General features: G+C 65.1%; 1 protein-coding gene across 1 annotated transcript; it reads right to left on the reverse strand.

Annotated features, from left to right (window-relative positions):
• Positions 1 to 6,938: 6,938 nt before the first annotated feature.
• Fgfrl1 (fibroblast growth factor receptor like 1) lies at positions 6,939 to 19,484 on the reverse strand. Its single transcript, XM_026379455.2, has 7 exons — positions 19,270 to 19,484; positions 18,722 to 18,940; positions 10,514 to 10,786; positions 9,356 to 9,436; positions 8,982 to 9,266; positions 8,551 to 8,904; positions 6,939 to 8,405 (listed from the first exon to the last, which is right to left on the reverse strand). Exons 2-7 carry the CDS (start codon positions 18,801 to 18,803, stop codon positions 7,981 to 7,983), a joined length of 1,500 nt encoding a protein of 499 aa, XP_026235240.1. The 5' UTR covers positions 18,804 to 18,940; positions 19,270 to 19,484; the 3' UTR covers positions 6,939 to 7,980.
• Positions 19,485 to 19,999: the final 515 nt, after the last annotated feature.

A 19,999-nucleotide genomic window follows, 5' to 3' on the forward strand; every position in this document is an offset into this window, starting at 1 on the left:
GAGCCTGCCCCCCACCCTGAGCCTGTCCCTACCCTGAGCCTGCCCCCCACCCTGAGCCTGTCCCTACCCTGAGCCTGCCCCCCACCCTGAGCCTGCCCCCCACCCTGAGCCTGCCCCTCACCCTGAGCCTGCCTCTACCCTGAGCCTGCCCCCCACCCTGAGCCTGCCCCCCACCCTGAGCCTGCCCCCACCCTGAGCCTGCCCCCACCCTGAGCCTGCCCCTCACCCAGCCCACCCAGCCACTTCCTGTCTCAAGCCCTGACTCCAAGACGTCCAGCCAAGCCCACCCCAGCCTGGAGTCCCCAGGGGTCTATGCCCCACCACTGTCTATTTGCCCTGGGCAGACCAGGGGCAAAGGAGCCCTTGCTGCCCATCTGTGGCCAGATTCCCTTGCCCAGGTGTTGGGGCCATGCCATGCTGGATGTTGGCTTTGGGGAGCCGAAGGAGCCAGGTCCCTGCTCCCAGGTTAGAGGGGCCACAGCCCCATGAATGCTCCTGGCACCATACCCCATCAGTGGGTCCATCAGCTCCTCCTCTGACCCAGCCTCTAGTGAGTGCCACCATGGGCAGCCTGCCCAAGCCATGGTTGGGGCCATTAGCTGGGGCATAAAACCCGCAGGGAAACAGCACCCCAATTTTCAGGTGGACCCAGGATCTGTGCTGCAGCCACTCCAGCCCCAGCAGGCAGTCCAGGTCCTATCTGCCAGATGCCCATTCGCAGGACACATCTGGTGGAGGCCCAGGATGGAACATCTAGCCCAAGGACAGGAGGCGGCAAGCCCCCAGCAACCTGGGGCTGGGGTCGCAGTGCAGGCCCTGGACAGCACAGCCACAGAGGGAGCACTGGGCTCTGGGCACTGAGCCCCCAGGCCGGGTGGAGAGCCTGGGCAGGGGAGCGCTGGCTTGACCCTCCCAACAAGAAATTCCTCCCCTTCCCCCCAAGCCAACTCAGACCCCACGGAACTCTCCAGAAGACACTTGGATGTGTCTGTACCCTAGGTCCTCACCACTGCCCGGGCCCCCTACCACTGGCTGCCCCCTTCCTGGCCCTGTGGCCACTCCGCCCCTGCTCGCTGTTGGTCCAGCTCCTGCTGCCTGTCAAAGGGGCTTTGTGGACTGCCGAGCAGAGCTGGCCCTGGCTGCCTTGGAGGGGCTCCAGGAGGGAAACGCAGAGGACCGCTTTTGGAAGAAAGAGGAAAAAAATTACAGGAAAAAGCTGTGGACTGAGAAGGAATTTGCCTCTGTGGAGACTGGCCCGCCCAGCCGCCTCCCCTCCCTGGGCCTAGACTCACCTCAGTCCATGTGGTCACCACCAGCTCCTTCCAGCCTCTGTCACAAATGAGGAGGATACATATGGTCCCAGTGTTTGGGCAGCTGCGTGGGGTGTCATTACAAGGAGGGGCCAATGCCCAGGGAGCTGTGTACACTGGGATAGGGAGCTGACCCGGCAGGGCAGACAGACGATGATGAGTCCTTGCCCACTGAAGCCCAGGCCAGTGGGGGTGACCCCCAAGACCCCTTCCTCTCTGCCACATGTCAGAGGGTCAGGGTCTAGGCCAAGCACCAGCTGCATTGGAAGACCACTGGCCATCGGAGTTGACCCCTGACTAGTGGCAGGGCAGACGCTGGGCCACTGCTTGACTGTGGGTCCTCAGGCGTCTGGCAGCAATGCCATTGTCATCTGCAGATGGCAAGTAGCACTGGGGCCCAGGCCAGCATGTCCACTCAGCAAGAAGGTCCATCTGTCGTCCATCACTGGGTCCTGCCTAAGGATCAGGGGTTCCTGAGTTCCTGGCACCCCCAACCTGTTCCCGGGCGTGGCTGGCTGGGGCCCAGGTGAGGGAGGTTGGGACCACTTGGGGCATGTGTGCGTTGGCTGGAGGGACAGGGGTCCCAGCCCCAGGAGAAGGAGCCCTGCAGCTGCCCCGCCTGCCCCCTCCGTCTGGGCAGAGACCTGGGGCCCAGGGAGGTGGCGGCTTTCTGGGAGGACAGGGAACACTCCTTAGGGTGCCCTCTGCCTGCTCCCCGTTCTTCTGCCTTCTGCTGCGCCTTGTCCCTCCCGGGCAAGGCCCAGACCCTGGGAGGTCTCAGGGACAGACAGAGCCTCTGCAGGCCCAGCCAGACCCACCCAACCTGGGAGCCCCGAGCCAGCGCTGGCAGCTGGCACTACCTGCCGGCCTGGCGCCAGATGCCTGGGGCTGACAGGGCAGAGCAGAGGTGGCCAGCAGCTGCCTGGGCCTGGGGCCTGCCCCCTCCCCTCTGCTGCCCTTGCCTGGGCTGCTGCAGCCTCAGGTCAGGCTCCCCGGTCCCCTGCGCCAAGCCTCCTAGGCCACAGACAACTGACCCTGAGGGTGGACATCCCTCCTGACACCCTTCCGGCCTCCCTGGCCCAGCAGAAGCTAGGCTGGCAGAGGGCGCCCTGTGGGCTGGCCAGCCTTTAGAAATATGGCCAGGCTTGGTGCCGCGGGGGCGGCAGAGCCCCTGTAGTTGCCTAGGGCAGGATGGCAGTTATCCCAAGCTCCCGTGAGCCACTGGTCCTGACTCGCCATACTGCCTGGTCACCCCCAGACTCCAGAGTCGAGTCACCTGAAGAAGACGAGCCCGCTGGTCCTCCCTGGGCTGCGAGTCCCGGCCCAGGTCTGCCAACGTGAGCTGGGCTCGAGCCTGTGCCGGGAACAGCCCCACTTTGCTCCTGGCTACCCTGAGGGGTGGCCCAAAGGCTGGGCCTCAGTGGGCAGCAGCCTTGGGGTGGACAGGCACACTGAACCAGGCCAGTGTGAGTCCTACCTGGAGGAGTCCAATGACACTGGGGTTGCAGGCAGCTGGCCAGGGCAGCCATTGCCACAGGAGGCAGGCTGACCCATGTGCTCATCAGGGAGCACCCCCACTCCCAGCAGCTGGACCCTGGCAGCTCAGGACAGCCCATGGCCCCTACACCTGGCTCTCCTCCAACCCCCAGTCCTGCTGTAGAAAGTGGAGAATCACAGCCCCTTCCCCAACTGTGGCTGGGACCAGATCCTCCAAGGCAGGGATGGGCTAGGACCCCCTGTTAAGGGAATAGAGTGACCAGCGGCCAGCCTCCATGCTCCACTGTGTGGAGGAGAGCACCCCGAGCATACCCCTGCCGCGCAGGCCTGACCCCACCAAGCAGAGGCTCCCCCTCAGCTGAGGCTCAAGGTGATGGGGCCAGAGAGGGGGAGTCACCCCTTGACTCTAGGTGTGGAGGGTGCTGCCTGCCTTCCCACCATCCTGATGACTTCCCGCAGCAATGAAGAGGCCCCAGAGGCTGGCCAGTCCTGGTAGCTGTCCCCAGTCCTCCCACAGCTTCTAGCCTCCTTCCCCTTCTCCTGGGCCTCGGCCAGCCCTGCCTGGGTACGAGGTGTGCCAGCCTGTTGGGGGCCGACATGCCCTTTCCATCCCTCACAGGCCCCAGCAGTCAGGGGGCAGGCAGCTGGACTGAAGGACCCAAGCCCAGGCCAAGACTGGAGAAGGCTCACGAGGGCTGCAGACACCCTGGCTGGACCAGGGAAGGACAGCATCAAAGGACCACGGGGCCCTGGAAGTTGGGGCTGGTGCTGGAGGACAGAGCCCATCAATGGGGTCCCGCCCCCACAGAGAACCAGGGCTACAGTCACCAGCAAGACCTGAGCGACAGGAGGTCTGTGGAACTCAGGCTGGCCAGGAAGTGCCCAGAGTCCTGGGCAAGAAGTTGGCTGGACTGCAAGGCGGGATGAGCCGAAGGACCCGCTGGGGCACCAGCCGTTCCGGCCATGCAAGGGCCTTGGTGGCTCCAGAGCTGTCTGCACAGCTGCACAGGACCTCTCAGTGGAGGTCCAGGGAGCAGGGGTGCAGCATCAGGTCTGGGTCCCCTGGCCAGTAGGAGGTGGACTCGACCTTGCCTTGACCAGGTTGCCCCCCGTTAGGATGAGAGCCCTCTCCTTACAGACCCAGTGGGCCCCATGAGGACTGGGGGTGTGGCTGCAGGCCCCCCAGGGAGCCCACTCTTGCCAAATGCCCCATCCGGCCGGCTCTGCTAGCATCACCAGGGGCCCTGGAGGGCGGAGCAGAGGGCTAGCTCAACGGGCAGAGGATGCAGGTGGCTGACAGGGCCCTTGCAGCCCCTGGCTGTGGCCCAGGCAGGACCAACACCCTGACCCAGGACTGCACTCCCCAGGACAGACCCCTCGTGGCCCGAGGCTCCTCAGCCCAAGCATGGGCAGCAGCGCGCCTGGCTCTGTGCGGCTGAGCCCAGGATGGTCAGCCTGGTCAAGGCAAGGTCGGGGTCCACCTCCGAGTGGCCAGGGGACCCAGACCCGGGACCCTCCTGCAGTGAGCAGCCTGGGCCCTGCACCCCACTCACTGCACTCCATAGACCCTCCCGGTGCAGCTGCCAGCCCCCAGGAGCCCAGCCTCCTGGCCCTACCTGTCTCCCAAGCCAGCCCACTTCATGGGGTCCAGCCTCACAGCCTGGGCCTGCTCTGGTGTCCATTTTGTAGGCCAGGTCCTGGTCCTGCCCAGGGACTGGGCGGTCCAGTTTCCATGGCTGACACCCAGGCGCTTGGGACACCCTGGCTGGTCCCTCCCTGTTCGACATTGGACCCCCGTGTCCCTCAGCCACATCCATGCTGTGAGGGGCCCCTGCCCTGTGCTCGCTCCTCTGTGTCACAGGTCTCCTGTGTCTCCATCTTGGGCCTGGGCACTTCCACAGGTCCAGGGGTGGAGCTGACATGTGCCCCCTCATTTCCGCCTCACACAGCACCCTGTGCCCAGGAGTCACCTCGGGCCCCTCCCTTGCGGACAGCTGCAGACTGGCCTTCAACACCCCTTTGAAGCCAGGAGGGCTGGGAGGGGGAGCGGTCACACCCGAGGGTGTCAGACCCAGCCGTCCTTTCAAGTTTGCCGGCCTTCACAGGCAACCAGCTTATCGCTGGCCAGGACACTGCTGGAGGGAAAACCAGGCCTGGCTCCACAACCTGCACACACGCTGGCCACCCCCGGGCCTGCCAGGACAGCTGCCTCCTGAAGTCCCTCAGAAGCCCCTGGACCCCGCCTGGCCTGGTGTGGGGGTCACCCGGAGGACACAGCTGCATCCCCTCTTCTGACCCCAGCTTGGACCCTCAGGGAAGGGAGCACTGTGGCATAGACATGCACCCTGCCCTGTCTCATAGCCCCATGCACTGACCTTCATGGTGGCCAAGGGCACTGGGGCCTCATCCAGTGGAGGGGTTCAGGGCACCTCTGCTCTGGGCTCCCTGTTCCCTCCCAGGGTCCCTCGTCCCTCAGCCCTGGGCCTTGAAGTGTCCTGACCACAGCCCCCACCCCACTCCCCAGGACCGCCCAGCCTGCAGTGCGTTCATTCCCCCAGGCCTGGGAGCCCCCAGAGGGACAGGATGTCTGGTGAGACAGGTGCTCAGGGCAGGTGTGGCCGCACATGGGCAGCCAAGCCCCAGAGTCCCAGCCAGGGGAGCTGGGCTCCAGTACTGTCCCCCTCAGAAAGGTCATGGTCCCTGCCTCCTGCCGTGTCCACCATGTCCCAACTGCGTCCTGTACTCGCAGGCAGCCATAAGTGTCCTAAGGGACCTGGGGTGCTAGGGCAAGGGGCACAGGTGAGGGGCTGGGGCAGCAGCCACGGTGTCCTTGTGGGGTGGCAGCAGGGTCCAGCCAGGGTCTCTAGGCTCACGGCAGAGGCAGCAGCCCAGGAGGGCTGACCCCTGCAGGCAGCCAGAAGAGGCCCATCACAGAAGGGTCTCAGCCCCAGGGCAGCTACTCAGGGGGCTGGAAGGACCAAGGGCCCCGTGAGGGCCAGGAGGGGCCTCCCCCTTAGGGTCTCCCTGCCCCGCATAGCACCTGGCACAAACTAACCAGGAGCTGAGGCCAGCCCACCACCGGCGATCTCTCCCCAGGACCCCAAAGGGCCCAGCCAGGACGGGTGAGAACACAGGCCCTGGGCCAGTCTGCCCTGCTCACCAGGGCTGTCTCCTTCCAATGAGGGCCTGGCCCAGCTCTGTCACAGGCCTGGGGCTGGGCTCTCGGGTGCCTCCCCTCGTTCTACTCCAGGAAGCTCACTGCTTCCCACATGCAGCTCTGCACGGGCCCCCCACCCCGGGGTCTTCCCTTACACCCGACCAGGCAGCGGGTGATGCTTGTCTTATCTGGACAACATCTGCTTGTCACCAGCTGCGAGCCGCCTGGAACCCACCTGTGCCCTCATGGCCATGGCCAGGCCTCTCCAGCATCTGCCAGCCAGGCACACACGGCTCCCAGGGCTGGCCTGTGTGCTCAGGACAGCAGTGAGTATGGCCTGGGGCGGACAGGGGAGCAGGGACTCTGTCCCAAGGTGCATGGCGTCCCCGTGAGGGCACAGCAGCACCCACCAGCCCCCCAGAGACCTCACACATTCCAGTCAGCCTCATACCCCTCGAGGGCACGGTAATGGCTACAGGGGAAGCCTGACCACTCTGGCCAGGCAGCCCCTGCACACCAGAACACAGCCCTCCCGATGGCCACATGGCCACACTGCCCCTAGGACGGGGGCAGTGTCTCTTCACAAGGGGCTCTGGACCAGGGCAGGCAGGTGCCTACCTCCAGGGTGGTCCAGTGGACTGGAGCCTGCTTTCCCAGCAGAAAAAGGGACTGTCACCACTACCACAGAAGTGGGGGGCACTCAGTGACCTGGGCCTGGCCATGGAGAAGCCCCAGGGAAGGGAAGCAGAGAGGGCACCTCTGAGTCAGAGGCAGGGTCTGGCCCAGGGCGGAGCGGGCACCAGCCAGCCCACTGTGCAGGGACACGGCTGGGCCCACACAGCACCAGCCTGAGCCCCAGGTCCCACACTGCTGCTGGGCCACCCTGGTGAGCCCCAGGAAGGCCTGCCCACACCTACCCCGGAGGAGACGCGCGGCCAGCCCAGGCAGAAACAGCACTGAGGAACGGGATGCACACGGCTTTAACAAAATAAATTAAATAGACGAGGCTTCAGCTCAGACTCTACATGAACTCAGAGGCCCGGGCTGCCCGGGCAGGGCTTGTGGGTGTGGACACCAGCATGGCGGCAGGCCAGGCCAGGGTCCTGCAGCCCAGACCTCCTTCATCTAAACATAAATATCAAGGCCCCTCCCTCTGGCAGTGGGGGAGCACGGCACGTCGCCCCAGCCCCAGCCTCCCCCAGCTACTCCACCCCCAGGCCAGGGTGCTGGTGGATGCCTGGGCACACAGGTGGTAGAGGCAGACCAGCAACCAAGCTGGGCAGGGACACAGGTGGAGGCGTGGGAGAGTGACCCTGGAGACCGAGAAGCCCTCCTCACAGGGCAGGAGAGTCCTTCATCTACTAGCCACGGCCACACGTCACCGCGGTCACAACACCCCGGTCTGCCAAGACTCATCTGTGTGTGTGTGTCCCCTGGTGTGTATGTGTTCCATGGTATGTGTCCCCTGGTAAGCCTGTGTCCCCTGGTGAGGATGTGTCCCCTGGTGTGTGTATGTCCCCCAGTAGGCCTGTGTCCCCTGGTGAGGATGTGTCCCCTGGTCTGCACGTATGTCCCAGGGTGTGCGTGTGTGTGTCCCCTGTCTGCACACATATCCCCTGGTGGAAGTGTTCCCTGGTAAACCTATTTCCCCTGGTGTGTCCCCTGATGTGTGTCCCCTGGTGTGTGTGTCTCCTGATGAGGAGGTGTCCCCTGGTATGTGTGCGTCCCATGGTGTGTATGTCCCCTGGTCTGCACATGTGTCCTGTGTGTGTGTCCCCTGATGCGTGTATCCCTGATCTGCACGTGTCTCCTGGCGTATGTGTCCCCTGGTGTGTGTGCCCCTTGGTCCACACGTGTCCATGGCCTGTGTGTGTCTACTTGCCAGCATGTCCATGTGCGTGGCCAACGTGTGCCTTGCGCAGGGCACCCAGGGTGCTGCCTCTCTCCCTCAGTCCTGACCTGCCTCCCTCCGGCCTCCCTGCCCACCCGGGGACACAGCCGTGAGGTGGCTGCTGCCTAGCACTGGTAGTGAACGTGCTGGTGGACCTTGCCCTCCACGTGGGAGTGTGTGTGTGAGTGTGTGTGCGTGTGTGTGTGCACGTCCGTGTACAGCCTGGAGTACAGCTTGGGGCCAACTGCTGGGCCTGGGCCCAGCAGGTGCTGGGGGGCAGCCGGGGGCCCGTGTTCTGCACACAGCCCAGCAGCCGGGGCAGGCAGGTCCTTGTCACCACCACTGCGGTCCCGAGCCACTCCGGGGGCACGGTGCCCAGGTGCCAGAGGCGCAGGCACGGGGGCACAGGGTTTCTTCTTGGCCTGGCAGAGCCACAGCAGCACAGTGCCCAGGATGAAGACAGCGCCCGCTGGGATGCCGATGACCACAGGCCACGGCAGGCTGGTGGCCGAGGACGAGGGGGCCACACGTGGCCCCGGTGGCTTGGGGTCTGCAAGAGAGACCGAGGGAAGGGCTGGAGAGGGGAAGGCGGCTGCGTGGACAGCTCCCCAGGACTTCCCAGGTGGCAGGGCAGCCTGTGCCGGGGACCAGGGAGGGAGCACCCACCCCAGGGGGCCTTGTGGGGGGCTGCGCACCTGGGAGCACGGTGAGGAAGGCGCTGCGGAAGCTGTAGCCCATGGTGTTGGCACCCAGGCAGATGTACATGCCCGCGTCCTCCTGGCGGGCCCGTGAGATGAGCAGCTTGTTGAGGTAGGAGCCGTCCGGCCGGGACCACACGTCACCAGTGGGCAGCACCAGGAACTTCTGGCCGCCCACATCGATGGTGGAGTTGTGGCGGCCCTCGGCCCCGTACTCCACACGCTTCAGCCACTGGATCACGGGCCGCACGTCGCTGCGCACCTTGCACTGGAAGGAGGTGGTGCCCCCGAAGTCCACCGTCGTGTTCACCGGGTGTGTGCCCGTGAGCACGGGCTTGGAGCGAGTACGCTCTGTGGCAAGGACGGGCGGTTGGCGTGGCTCCTCGGCTTGCTGGGCCCCACCCACCACCCTGCCCGGCCACACTCACGGATCACATCCACCTTGTAGGTGGCATTGATGGCGCCTGCCCTGTTGGACACGCGGCACGTGTACTTGCCGCTGTCCTCAGGACGCAGGTTCTTCAAACTCAGGGTCCACTTCTTCTTCCTGTGCTCACTGGCCTCCGGCCGCATCAGAGCCTGGTCATCTTTCATCCACATGATGTCAGGCCGAGGATGCCCACTGGCCACACACTTGAGCCGCACAGAGCTGCCCACAGGCCGGGCAATCACCCGCCGTCGCATCTTGGAGGGCTGCGTGAATCGGGGTCGCGCTGCGGGGCAGGGTGCCTGAGGTCAGGGGTGGTACCAGGAAGGGCATCACCCTGCCCCAGGCAGATGGCACCACCCTGTCCATACTCACCCCACTGCTGGCTGGTGGGGTCCTCCTGGCCCCCTGAGGAGCTGCTGGGCCCCAGGCTCTCCTTCCCTGGGCCGACATCATCTGCAGAGAGAGGGGCCCACAGGGGCAGGTGAGGGGGCGCCAGAGCCCCACCAGGCCTGACACGCCCCAGCTGGGATGCCCTGGAACCCAGGCGGAGGCATGGGCACACCCACATCAGAATCCAGGGACAGCTGGGCAAGGGCCCCCGCCAGCCCACTGCCTGCATGCAGGTGACCCCGACAGGCATGGGTGTGTCTGCAGGGCCTCCCCTCCAGGCTCCAGGGGTCTGCAGGACCAGGGAGAGGAGGGGTGGGCCCAGCCAGCAGCTGCGGTAACCCTAGCCCACATCAAGGGGCCGAGGGCTTGGTGAGGAGACGTGGCTGACATTCCGCCTGGTGACCGTCCCCTCTCTGAGGACAGTGGGGGTGCTGCGTGGCATTCCCACTCCACCACCAGAGGCGGCCTGGGGAGTGCCGGGGACAGGGCGTGCTGAGGAATGTCCCTCCACCCGCCTGCAGCGGCAGCCGCCTCACGGAGCCTGGGACCCGAGGCCAGGCTGCCAGGCTGCCACCCTGGATGGTCACTGAAACAGGCCCGCCTGGGCCCCACACCGGGGCCCAAAGGGAGGGGCGTGTCTCTGGGACACCTGTCCCTTCCCCAGTGCCCAGGCCCCAGGGGCAGGAGAGAACAGAAAGGCCCTTTGCTTCCCAGCGGCCCCTCTGAACTCGGAAACCCGATCCTCAAAGCCCTGACCACGCCAAGGCGCACCCTGCCAAGCCCCGGGCCCGTTGGTGGCCCTTCACTGGGGAGGACCACCGCCTGGGGCCTCCCATCCTACCCCGATGCCAGAGGAGGGGCTGAGGCTGGGCCTGGGGATCAGAAGAAGGTCCAGGCTGCCTGAGGCAGGCTCAGCTGGTGGCAGCTCAGGTCCTCCTGGGTCCTGTCATGTCCCGGTGGGTGGAGCGCAGGCTGAGCGAGCAGGCCAGGGCAACACAGGGATATGCTGCTCAGGGCCATGCTGGCTCACCTGCCCAGGTGTGGCCCCAGGCGTGACTCCCCAGCTCCACCATGCCCTCCTGCACACCCCCGGCCCGACCAGCTCTGGCCAGCCACGACCTCTGGCCCCTGCTAACTGACCCATCACGATGAGGGTGTAGTTGACGCTGAGGCTGCCGAAGCCATTGGTGGCCTTGCACACGTACACGCCTGCGTCCTCCGCCTCCACCTCCTTCACCTTCAGTCCCTGGGGCAGTACCCGGAAGCGGCTCCAGCCACTGTGGATCGTGCGGCCATCCTTGGTCCACATTGTCAGAGGTGGTGGGTCCCCCTCTACTGGGCACTGCAGTCGCACAGTGCGGCCCAGCCGGGCCACCTGCCGTGGGACTACCTTGTCTGCCATTCTTGGAGGGCCTGTGGGGACCAGAGGGCTTGGTCAGGGAGGGGCATGTGAGGGGACCAGGGCACTCCCTGCCTGGCCCCCACCTGATTCCACTCAGGAGTTCCAGTGAGGCAAGGAGGCCCCCAAGCACAGGCCTCCTGGACCACAGTAGCCGACGTCCACCAGAGCCCAGGGGTCGTCCACCCAGCTCCTGGCTGGGGCAGCTTCCAGCGCCCAGGAGGAAGGGTCCCTGAAGGGGTGGGCAGAGCGTGCTCAACAAGGTACACACCCAGAGAACAGGGCCAGCTCCCGGTCACAGGGCCAGGAGCCAAGGCCCCCAGGCCAAGAGGATGAGGTCCTGGGGACCGGACAGCAGGCGGGGGCTCTAGGCCGGGCACCTCCACCCTGGGGCCAGCCAGGCCTGGGCCAGGGCAGCAACCTCACAGCCTCCACACCTGGAGGGCACAGGGGTCAGCTGGAGCTGCCAGTCACTAGAGAGCCCAGGGTGCTCAAAGCGGTCACTGCTTTGTGTGCCAACAGCAGCAAGGGTGCCACGGGCAGGCTGCATGCCCAGAGTTCCTTCTGCTGCCCCCTCCGAGTTCATGGCAGCATCAGGAGGCCCAGTGAGCGGCCCCTGGTGTGGCATTGCAGGAGGGGCCCGAGGCAGAGGACCAGGCTCCACAGGCCGCCGCCCGTGAGAGAAGCCACCTCCTGGCAGAAAGACTCCCACACACCCACCCCAGCTCAGCCTCCACCCCACCCACCCAGTCCCACCAGGTGCCTCTGGGTTGAACTGCGGGAACAGGTGACCACTGGCTAGGGATGAAGGTCCAGAATGCAGGACCTGTGGGCATCAGAAACATGGGGCCACACAAACATCTCTGGGAAGGGAGCCCAGAACCAGGACCACAGAGGCCGGGGACCTCTGTGTGTGTCACTCTTCCGGTCACCTCCCCCTCTGCACCCCTGAACAGAAGACACAGCCGCTCAGGATGAGGGTGTCCACCCATGCTGTGGCTACCCCTGGCCAGGCGCATCTCTGGCACCCAGGTCAGGCTGTGCCCAGGGGCACCAGGAGGAGGTGGCTGTGGCAGCAAGGACCAAGGGCCAGTGCGTTTCATGACCAGCTGACTGCTACAGCCTGGGCGTGGCCCAGGCCCCACGGGCATCCCCAGATGGAGCTCTCCTCCTCTCCACAGTGTGGGAGCCCAGGGGAGGGGTTCCCGGGCCACACTGCAGCCCTGAGGAGGCGGGGCGGGGTCCCTGGAGGAAGCTCTCCTGCCCCTGCTCTCCTGCCCACAAAATGGCCCGGCCCAGCCCCTTCTTGCCTTCCTGGGACTCTTGTGGCCCACCCCTCCCCCTTGACATGGGCCCCTCCCACAGCACCCCTCCTCACCAGCCTCCCTGGTTTCCCTGCAAGGGGAGAGATGGCAGAGGTGGGAAGGGGCTGCCAGCTGCCTGCCCACTAAGCTCACCCCACAGACCACCCTGGCAGCACAGCCCATGCAGTTGTCTCAGGGCCCCAGGGCCCACAGCTCCCAGTGGGAGGGGCCGCCAGGCCCACAGACACAGGGGCCTTCTGAGGCCCCGCCCCAGCCCTCGCAGGGTCCCAGCCCCATTCCCAGGAAGACCCTGCCCACCACCTGTCACTATCTGAAATTCCACCATTCATAGGGCTCCCAGGCTACAGGACAATGAAGGAGGGGCCAAGACCCTGCCCTGGCCACCCCAGCTGGCCCAGTGCCCAGGGTCTCCTGGACAGACACCACACACAAGGCAGCACACACACATGTGCACATGCATATGACTGCTAGAAAGAGCCTGGGCACCCCTGGGAGCTGCCCAAGGCCAGGCTGCTGCACAGCCAGTATCAGGAGGGTCTGCCCAGCCCCAGGCCCTCCTTACCTGTCAGAAGGAAGAAAAGCCTGGGGAAGGATGCATGGATGGGAAGGAGCCCAGAGGGTGAACAGACAGACCCCTGCCTACAGTCACTGCTGAGAAGAGGGGCAGAGCCAAGTGACCACCAGATGGCCGGAAGCATGGCCCCTAGGGCCAGCCTGCACACAATCCTGGGGGATAGGCTGGCGGCAGCCTGGCCAGAGGAGCCAGCCTTATCCTAAAGCAAACAGCCACCCCCCTGGCCCTGACCCTACCCACCTTACCCTGCAGGCGAGGCCCGCCTGGCAGGAAGCCTGGCCCCCCAGATTCCTGGGAATCGTGCCGGTCGCATGGCTGCCTCGGCTCTATATTTAGCTCAGGAGACACAAGCCTCATTGTTCCACCTGGACTGGCTGGTGGACCCACTCAGCCCACAAGGAAACTGAGGCAAGACCTGAGGACCCCAGCCAGCCACGGAACTGACCACCCCACGTTCTGCCTCAGGTCAGCTCAGTCGGGAGACAGCCCTGGGGCAGGGGCTGGGGTCCAAAAGCCACGCCGAGCCCAGCCCCAGGCCCTGCTTGAGCGCAGGAGCACCTAGCCTGCCCAGCCTCCTGGCGAAGGCCCCAGGAAGGCCCAGCACAGGCAGGAGGCAGAGGCTGGTGCTGGGGTAGAAACAGGACCTGGCGCTTCTCTGATGAGGACAGTGGGGACTGGACATTGGAGTGTCAGGCCCCGCTCCAGCACGGGAGGCAGGAGGGTCTGCCCAGGATAAAACCCACCTGTGAGGCCCACACCTAGGCCCAGCAAGGGTGAGCAGGGTAGGCACGCACACCACCATGTCTGCGGGGACAAAGGCCAGACCCGGGGGAGGGCTGGCACCTGACCCCACTTGCTGGAGCTGCCCAACCACACTCAGAACCTGGAGGCTCCGCTCAGGTGGAGCCTGGCCTCCAGAGCCAGGTCAGCCTCGCCCCCACCTCTGCAGAGCTGAGCCCGGCCCGGCCAGGTCAGCTGGGATGCCCGATCGACAAGTCGACAAGGGAGCTTCCAGGCAGAAGGCCTGCTGGGTCCGTGTGGGAGCCCCCCTTGGAGGGCCGACGTGGCCATAGCATCAGGCCTGGGGGGGTAACCAGGGGAACAGGCCCCCCCTCCAGCCCCAGGAGAGGAGTGGGTTCCAGGCCAGAGAGCAGTCCCCACCCCAGGACCTCACCTCCCAGAGAGGCTGCTCTAGGTGTGGGCACAGGGGCCTCAGACACCATGGAGGTGTGAGCCCGCCTATGAGACCCGGCTCAAGGCCAGCTTGGTACCCAGAAGCCCTGCACAACCCCAGGAATTCCCAGGCTAGAAAGAATTCTCTGGTCAGGCAGTGGGCCTAGCTGCAGGGTGGGGTCAACCAGCCAGAAACCTGTGGGCCCCTCCTAGAGAAGGAAGTGGCCTGGTAGGGGACTCAGGAAGCTGAGGAGAGGCAGGCCCACCCTGTACCCAGCCTCTAGAGGGGCCACAGCACAAGCCAGCCCAGGAGGGCTTCCAAGGCATCTGCCCCATGGGATCAGACTGCCAGGCGTGAGCCTCTGCAGCTGGCACCTCGAGGCACTGCTCTGGCTCCCTCATCACCCATACCTGGGGCTCCAGCTCAGGAGTGAGGTGAGAAGTCCCACATACAAGGTCCCCAGGGCCAGCACCCACACTAGGAAGCCACTGCCTGGACAAACAAGAGCAGGGCCGTCCCCCAGGAGAGGAGGCAAAGGTGACTATCACAGGCCCAGCTGCCCATCAGGTGTCTGGGGCCAGGTTCTGCCCATCCCTGAATGGCCCAGACACACGTGGGTCACACACACACACACACACACACACACACACACACACACACCAGACACATGTGCACAGCCCAGAGCCAGTCGCCAGGAGCCCAGGACACCCTGGGGGCTGGACCCACAGGATCTGCTGCTGAACTGGTAGGACCCGCAGGACAGGTGGTTGCCCCAGAAACCAGGTCATTCTGGGCATGGCAAAGGGAGGCTGTGCCCAGCAAGCTGGCAAAGAGGTTGGCCCTTTCTGCTGCCCAGCAGTGGCCACCAGGCAAGACAGTAGGCATGTGGGGGCACCCTGAAGATAGTGCCTAGCCTCCAGGTCCGTGTCCTCTCGGGAGCCTTCGGCTGGCACATCTGTGGGCTCTGGGCTCCCAGAGACTTTTCCTTGACACACTGATCCACACACAGAGCAGGCACCCATGTCACCAGATGGGCCACTCCCCGGAGGGGATGCACACACCCTGCCCACAGCGTAGTGCCACAGTACCTACCCAGGGAATGTCCCAAAGAGCCAGGCAGGCCCAGGCCCAGGCCCAGACCTCAGCAGGCCCACTAGACAAAGAGTCACCCACCCCTTTCCCCCCATGCCACAAACATCAACCAGTCAGGCCACATCCTAAAATTCAGGCCCCCATCACGGCTACCCAGAGGGGCCTCACCTCCTGCACAGCCCTGACCCTTAGCCCCAGCAGCCTCAAACCTCAGACGTGTCAACAAGGCTGTTTCCTGAGCACAGACTTCTCGGACAGAGGTCAGATGTTGAGCTGATGTTCAGTCCCCTACGGGGGCTCTCAGCTCCCAGATGGGACCAGGGAATCCCTGGAGCAGTCTGGGCATATTAGTTACCACCAGCCCAGGTCCTGTTCACGTGACCAACTCTTCAAGGACAGGCTGAGGATGTGAGGGTGCCAGGCAAGCAAGCCACCAGGCAGGGATTCCCTGAGTCCCTGAAGGGCGTAGGGTCCTGAGCACACAGTGCTGCCTGCCGCCAGTGTGTGGAAAAGGGCTGGAGCCCCACAGTCACCTGGGAGCCAGGTGGATAGGCTGCAGGGAGCAGAGGGACAAGGAGCCCAAGTTCCCTGAGGGGCCCCTTAGGTTGTCACCATGCCCTGAGCCTGGGCCTCCCCTGCTTGCTAGCCCTGCACACAGAAGAGGGCAGAACAGGGCTCCCTTCCCACCCACTGCCTAGGGCCCTGTCAGTGTCTCCATAGCCCCTGGCCAGCTCACATAAATCTCTCAAAGAATAAACTCTCCAGGAAGGAAGAAGAAGGGTCCTGCTCCCTGCCAAATGGGAAGCCCTCTACACAGCTCCCAGGCTGGCAGACACCAGTCTGGCTGAGGCTGCCTCCTGTTCTTGAGGGACACACCTCTCCTAGGCCTGCCTGGCACCACCCCATGAACCCCTTTCCACTCCCATACCCTGCTCTGCCCCCCACTCAGCCATCCGGGGCTGTGGATGCCTGGGGCGGCAGCACCCACCCCAAAGCAGCCCCTACTCTCCTCCACCAAGGGTAGCCAGGCTGGGCACTGTGAGGCCTGGCCAAGAGTATGCAGTGACCAATGCTAGGAAGAGTGGGTGGCAGGCAGGGGAGGGCATCCTCCAGGTCTGGGTTTAGTGGCCTGGGCACACCTTTTCCTCCGCCCACTGGAGGGGGGATGTCACCAAACAAAGCCCAGAATGGGGCAGAGCCTACCAGCATGGGCTAGGCACCAGGCCCTGCTGTATGGCAGGCAGGTGGTCAGCAGCGTGGGCAAGCTCTTGGGGCCACGGCCCACTGCCCCCAGCACCATCAGCAAAGCCTGAGCTGGGGGCAGGCAGCCCGGGGCTGGAGGCCTCAGCCAGGGAAAAACCAACATTTCCCCAGTCAGGGCCACGCACAGGGCAGGCAGGCTGAAAGGCAGCTCTAAGATCCCGGAGGCCCACTGACTCCCGCACAAAGGACAAAGAAGCCAGCCAAAGGCGACTTTGTTCCCGACCCCCCTCCCCTGAAGGGGACAGTGATTCATTTTCCTTCACAGGAGTGGGGCCCAGATGTGAATGGAGAGGTTGGCCCGCACCCCACCCCACAGTGCCTGGGCCCTGCTCCCACACGCCCAGTTCAGACCCAGCTACACACTGGTCAGCCGCTGCCTGGACAGGAGGAGGCTTCCTGTAGCCAGGCCAGAGGCAGAGGTCAGCATTGCACACCACACTGGCCATCACCCATCTGCCTCAATGTCCACTGTCCATAACACACCAGCCCTGCAGCATGGGTGGCCACAGCACCATGGCCACTTGAGTTCCTAACTCTGACATGGGTTAGGACCAGCTTGCCCCGAGCATGGCAGCTAGATCCACAGGGCAGGGAGTGACCCCAGGGACCAGCTACTCAGTGTCTGTCCCCCAGGGTGTCCTTGCAAAGGCAAAGCAGCAATTCTCAGAAGGCCCAACTGCACTTCTTTCACAGCTGTGTGTGGAAGGTGTTTCCACTCCAAACCTTGGAGTCCCCACTGCGAGAAATAAAATGCAATGGAAAAAGCCAAATCCTATCTTTTTTCAAATATGAAAAAGCAGTTTAAGACAAACCCACCAAGATTGTGAAACTCGGGGCAAAGGGGAACTTTTAAAGCAGAATCTGGATCTGGAGATGTACCCAGTCCAGAAACTGTGCCACCCCAGGGAAACAGCTTTCAAAACGGCCTCACACCACGTCCAGCTCCACGGTTCCACTGAAGGTCCATGCTGGACCTGCTCCTGAGGAGTGGAACACACAGAGGACTTCACCCCTGCAGTCCAGGCTGGGCCTGAAGGGGAAGTGAGCACCACTCAGGAAACACGGTCCTCCCCACCTCCACCCCAAACCACAGAGGCCCTTGCCTTGGAAAGCAGCCCCTCCTGGCTCCCTAGGCTGCCAGGGCCGGATGTGAGGGGCAGCCCCAAGGCCGTGGCCAAGGGGGACAAGGGTAGCAAGGGTGTCCCCTCAGAGTCCTTCAGCAAAGGGGCAAGCCCTGTCTACCCACCACCATCCACCAGTCAGCCTCAAAGTCTGGCCAGTAACCATGGCAGGACAGAGCCCTCCAGAGCCTCTCTGGCTGAGTGGTCAGAGAACAGGCAGGTGCAAAGAGAGGGGAGTCCAAGCAGATAAAGGAGGAATCCAAGCCTGGGCCACTGGCCCTGGTGGGGCTCACCCGGCATGGCCCGAGTACCCGTGGTGCCCTGGGCAGTGCCCAGCCCTGCCCCTCCTGGGCAGCCCCCACCCTCCAGCCAGCCAGTCCCCAGCAGGCGGAGGGCGGCGGCGGGGGGGGGGGGTTGTACGGTGGCATAAGGCCCACCTGGGTCAACGCCCGCGCCCGAATGTGGCCATATAAGGCCAGGTTGGGCTCGGTGCGCTCACTGGGTGGCGGGGGAGGGGTGCGAGGCCTCAGAGGACTGGTGGACAGAGCAAAGGACGATCCTGAGTGGTCAACACACCCAAAGGGCTGGCCTGGCTACAGTCCCACCTAACCATGGGGGAGGCCAACACTGCCCTCCTGATCCTGAATATGGCGGGCAGGAGTCTGCAGACATACAACAACCATCAGCCACAGATGCCCCTTGCAGGGGCAGGTCCTGCGTGAGACTGCCCACTTGGACATCAGATGGATGAGGCTATGCCCAGGCCACTGTGGGCCTGAGCTACATGGGCAGTGTGTGACCCTGAAATCTGTGGTCCGCAGGTGTCTGCCTCAAGGTCCACCCTGCTGTTCTGCAGCCTCCCTCAACCTCCTCACTGCTCCCATCTTGTACTGCTTGCTGGGGGCCACCAGGCCCAAGGCAGGGCGCTGGGCTGACTGGGAGGCTAGGTCAGGAAGAGTCCCAGATGGCAAAAATGTCACCAATGTCTCCCATAAGATGGCCTGACAACTGTGAGGGTCTCTACAGGTTTCTCAGACCCAATTGTGTGGGATGTGGCCACAAACAGCCCACTCCCCAAGAATCCACATGGTGACTAGCTGCCCTCTACTGCAGGTACGTGTGGAAATGCGGTGTGTGTGTGGGGGGCGGTCGTAAGAGCCCACCTGGCCAGCAAGCCAAGTGAGACTTGGACCCTTCAGGTGAGCTAGGGGTTCCACCAGGGTGAGCCTAGGGAACCCCAGGGGTAAGCTGAGGTTACCAGGAGGGTGAGGGGGCCTGGTAAGGTGGAGCAGGCAGGGCGGAGCGGAGCGTGCCAGGCGGGCACTGTGGCAGGGTTCAGGGCTGGAGGGAAAGGGGCGGCGCTGCAGAGACCAGGGCGCGGGCTGGGCGCCAGGACTCACCTCGAGCTGCGGCCGCCGGCGGGAGGGCCCCAAGTAGCAGTGGCGGCAGCAGCAGCAGCGGCAGCGTGGGGCTCGGCAACATCTCGCAGGTCTCCACTAGGGTGGGGGCGCGGTCACCGGCGCAGGGCCCAGGGCCTCGAGACCCTGTATAGCCGTGGGTCAGGGTCTGGCCCCCCTCCGAGCCCGAGCTCCAGGCGGAGGAAGTTCGGCAGCGAGAAGCTGTGCGTATCAAAGGCAGACAAAGGGTTTACACTAATTACCGGCCGCCCCCGCCGCCCCCTCTCCAAACACCGTCTGGATTCCTGGCGCTTGTAACTGGGCCCTGCCCGCGGGACACACAACACCGAGGGCCCCGCAGATAATCGCCTGCGCCATTAGCGGACAAATTTGCGCTGGGGGGCCCACGTGGGGTGCGGGGGGGGCGGGGCTCAGGGCAGGGCCGCGGCCCGGCCCCCGCCCCGCACCCAAATCACCCCCGCCAGTCCCTGCCCGCACCCCGCCCCTCCCAGCACGCCCACCCGGGGTCCCCGGAGCGCGGCAGGGCTCACCTCGGCGTGGCTTGGCGGTAGGGCGAGCGCGCGGCGGGCAGCGGGTCAGGGCCGGGCCCGCGGACAGCGCGCCACGGTCATCGCCGCCCCGGGCGCCGCATCCCGCCCCCCGCGCCCCCGGGCCCGGCCTGGGGCGGGGAGGCGCTACCTGGGCGCGGGTGACTCGGGCCGGGGCCGGGCTGGGGCGCGGGGTGTGCCGTCCGGGTCGGCAGGCGGCGGGCTAGGACGTGGGGCGGCGGGGCGAGGGGCCCGGGGCGCCGCGCCGCGAGGCGTCCTTCCCTGCGGGGCTTTGTCAACTCTCCCGGAGCGAGCGCCGAGCCCGCCGCGCGCCCCGCCCCGCACAACTTCCAGCCAATCCGCGCTCTCCGCCCCGCCCAGCGCCCCGCCCCACCCCGCAACTTTGCTCCAATCCGCTAGCGCGCTCGCTGGGCTACAGGCTTAACCCTCGCTGTGCGGGCGGGAGGCTCCCCAGGGAGCGCCCTGGGGAGCGCCCCGCTGAGACTATCGCGCCCCCAGCTCCCCCGCGCGGCCTTGAGCGCCACCAGAGACGCCCAGGGCTGCGACGCCCACCCCACACCGCACTGACCCGCGCCCGGGTCCGAGTTCCCTCTGTCCGGGAGCTGGCCCTTGCCGCTCCATCTCCAGTCCCGACGATCCTCAGCCCGGGAGGAAGCGACCTGGACAGCCACACGGAGCTCCCGGGTCTGGAAGTTCGCGACCTGGGGAGTGT

The sequence above is a fragment of the Urocitellus parryii genome, chromosome 10 (genome assembly GCF_045843805.1).
Source record: "Urocitellus parryii isolate mUroPar1 chromosome 10, mUroPar1.hap1, whole genome shotgun sequence".
Classification (NCBI taxonomy): Eukaryota; Metazoa; Chordata; class Mammalia; order Rodentia; family Sciuridae; genus Urocitellus; species Urocitellus parryii.

Excerpts from the sequence above, each read along its gene's own strand:
- Fgfrl1 (XM_026379455.2), bottom strand. The coding sequence starts at position 18,803 with ATGTTGCCGAGCCCCACGCTGCCGCTGCTGCTGCTGCCGCCACTGCTA. Across the intron at positions 9,267-9,355 it reads CCCCACCAGCCAGCAGTGGG|CGCGACCCCGATTCACGCAG; the intron begins GTGAGTATGGAC and ends CCTGCCCCGCAG. Across the intron at positions 8,406-8,550 it reads CTTCCTCACCGTGCTCCCAG|ACCCCAAGCCACCGGGGCCA; the intron begins GTGCGCAGCCCC and ends TCTCTCTTGCAG.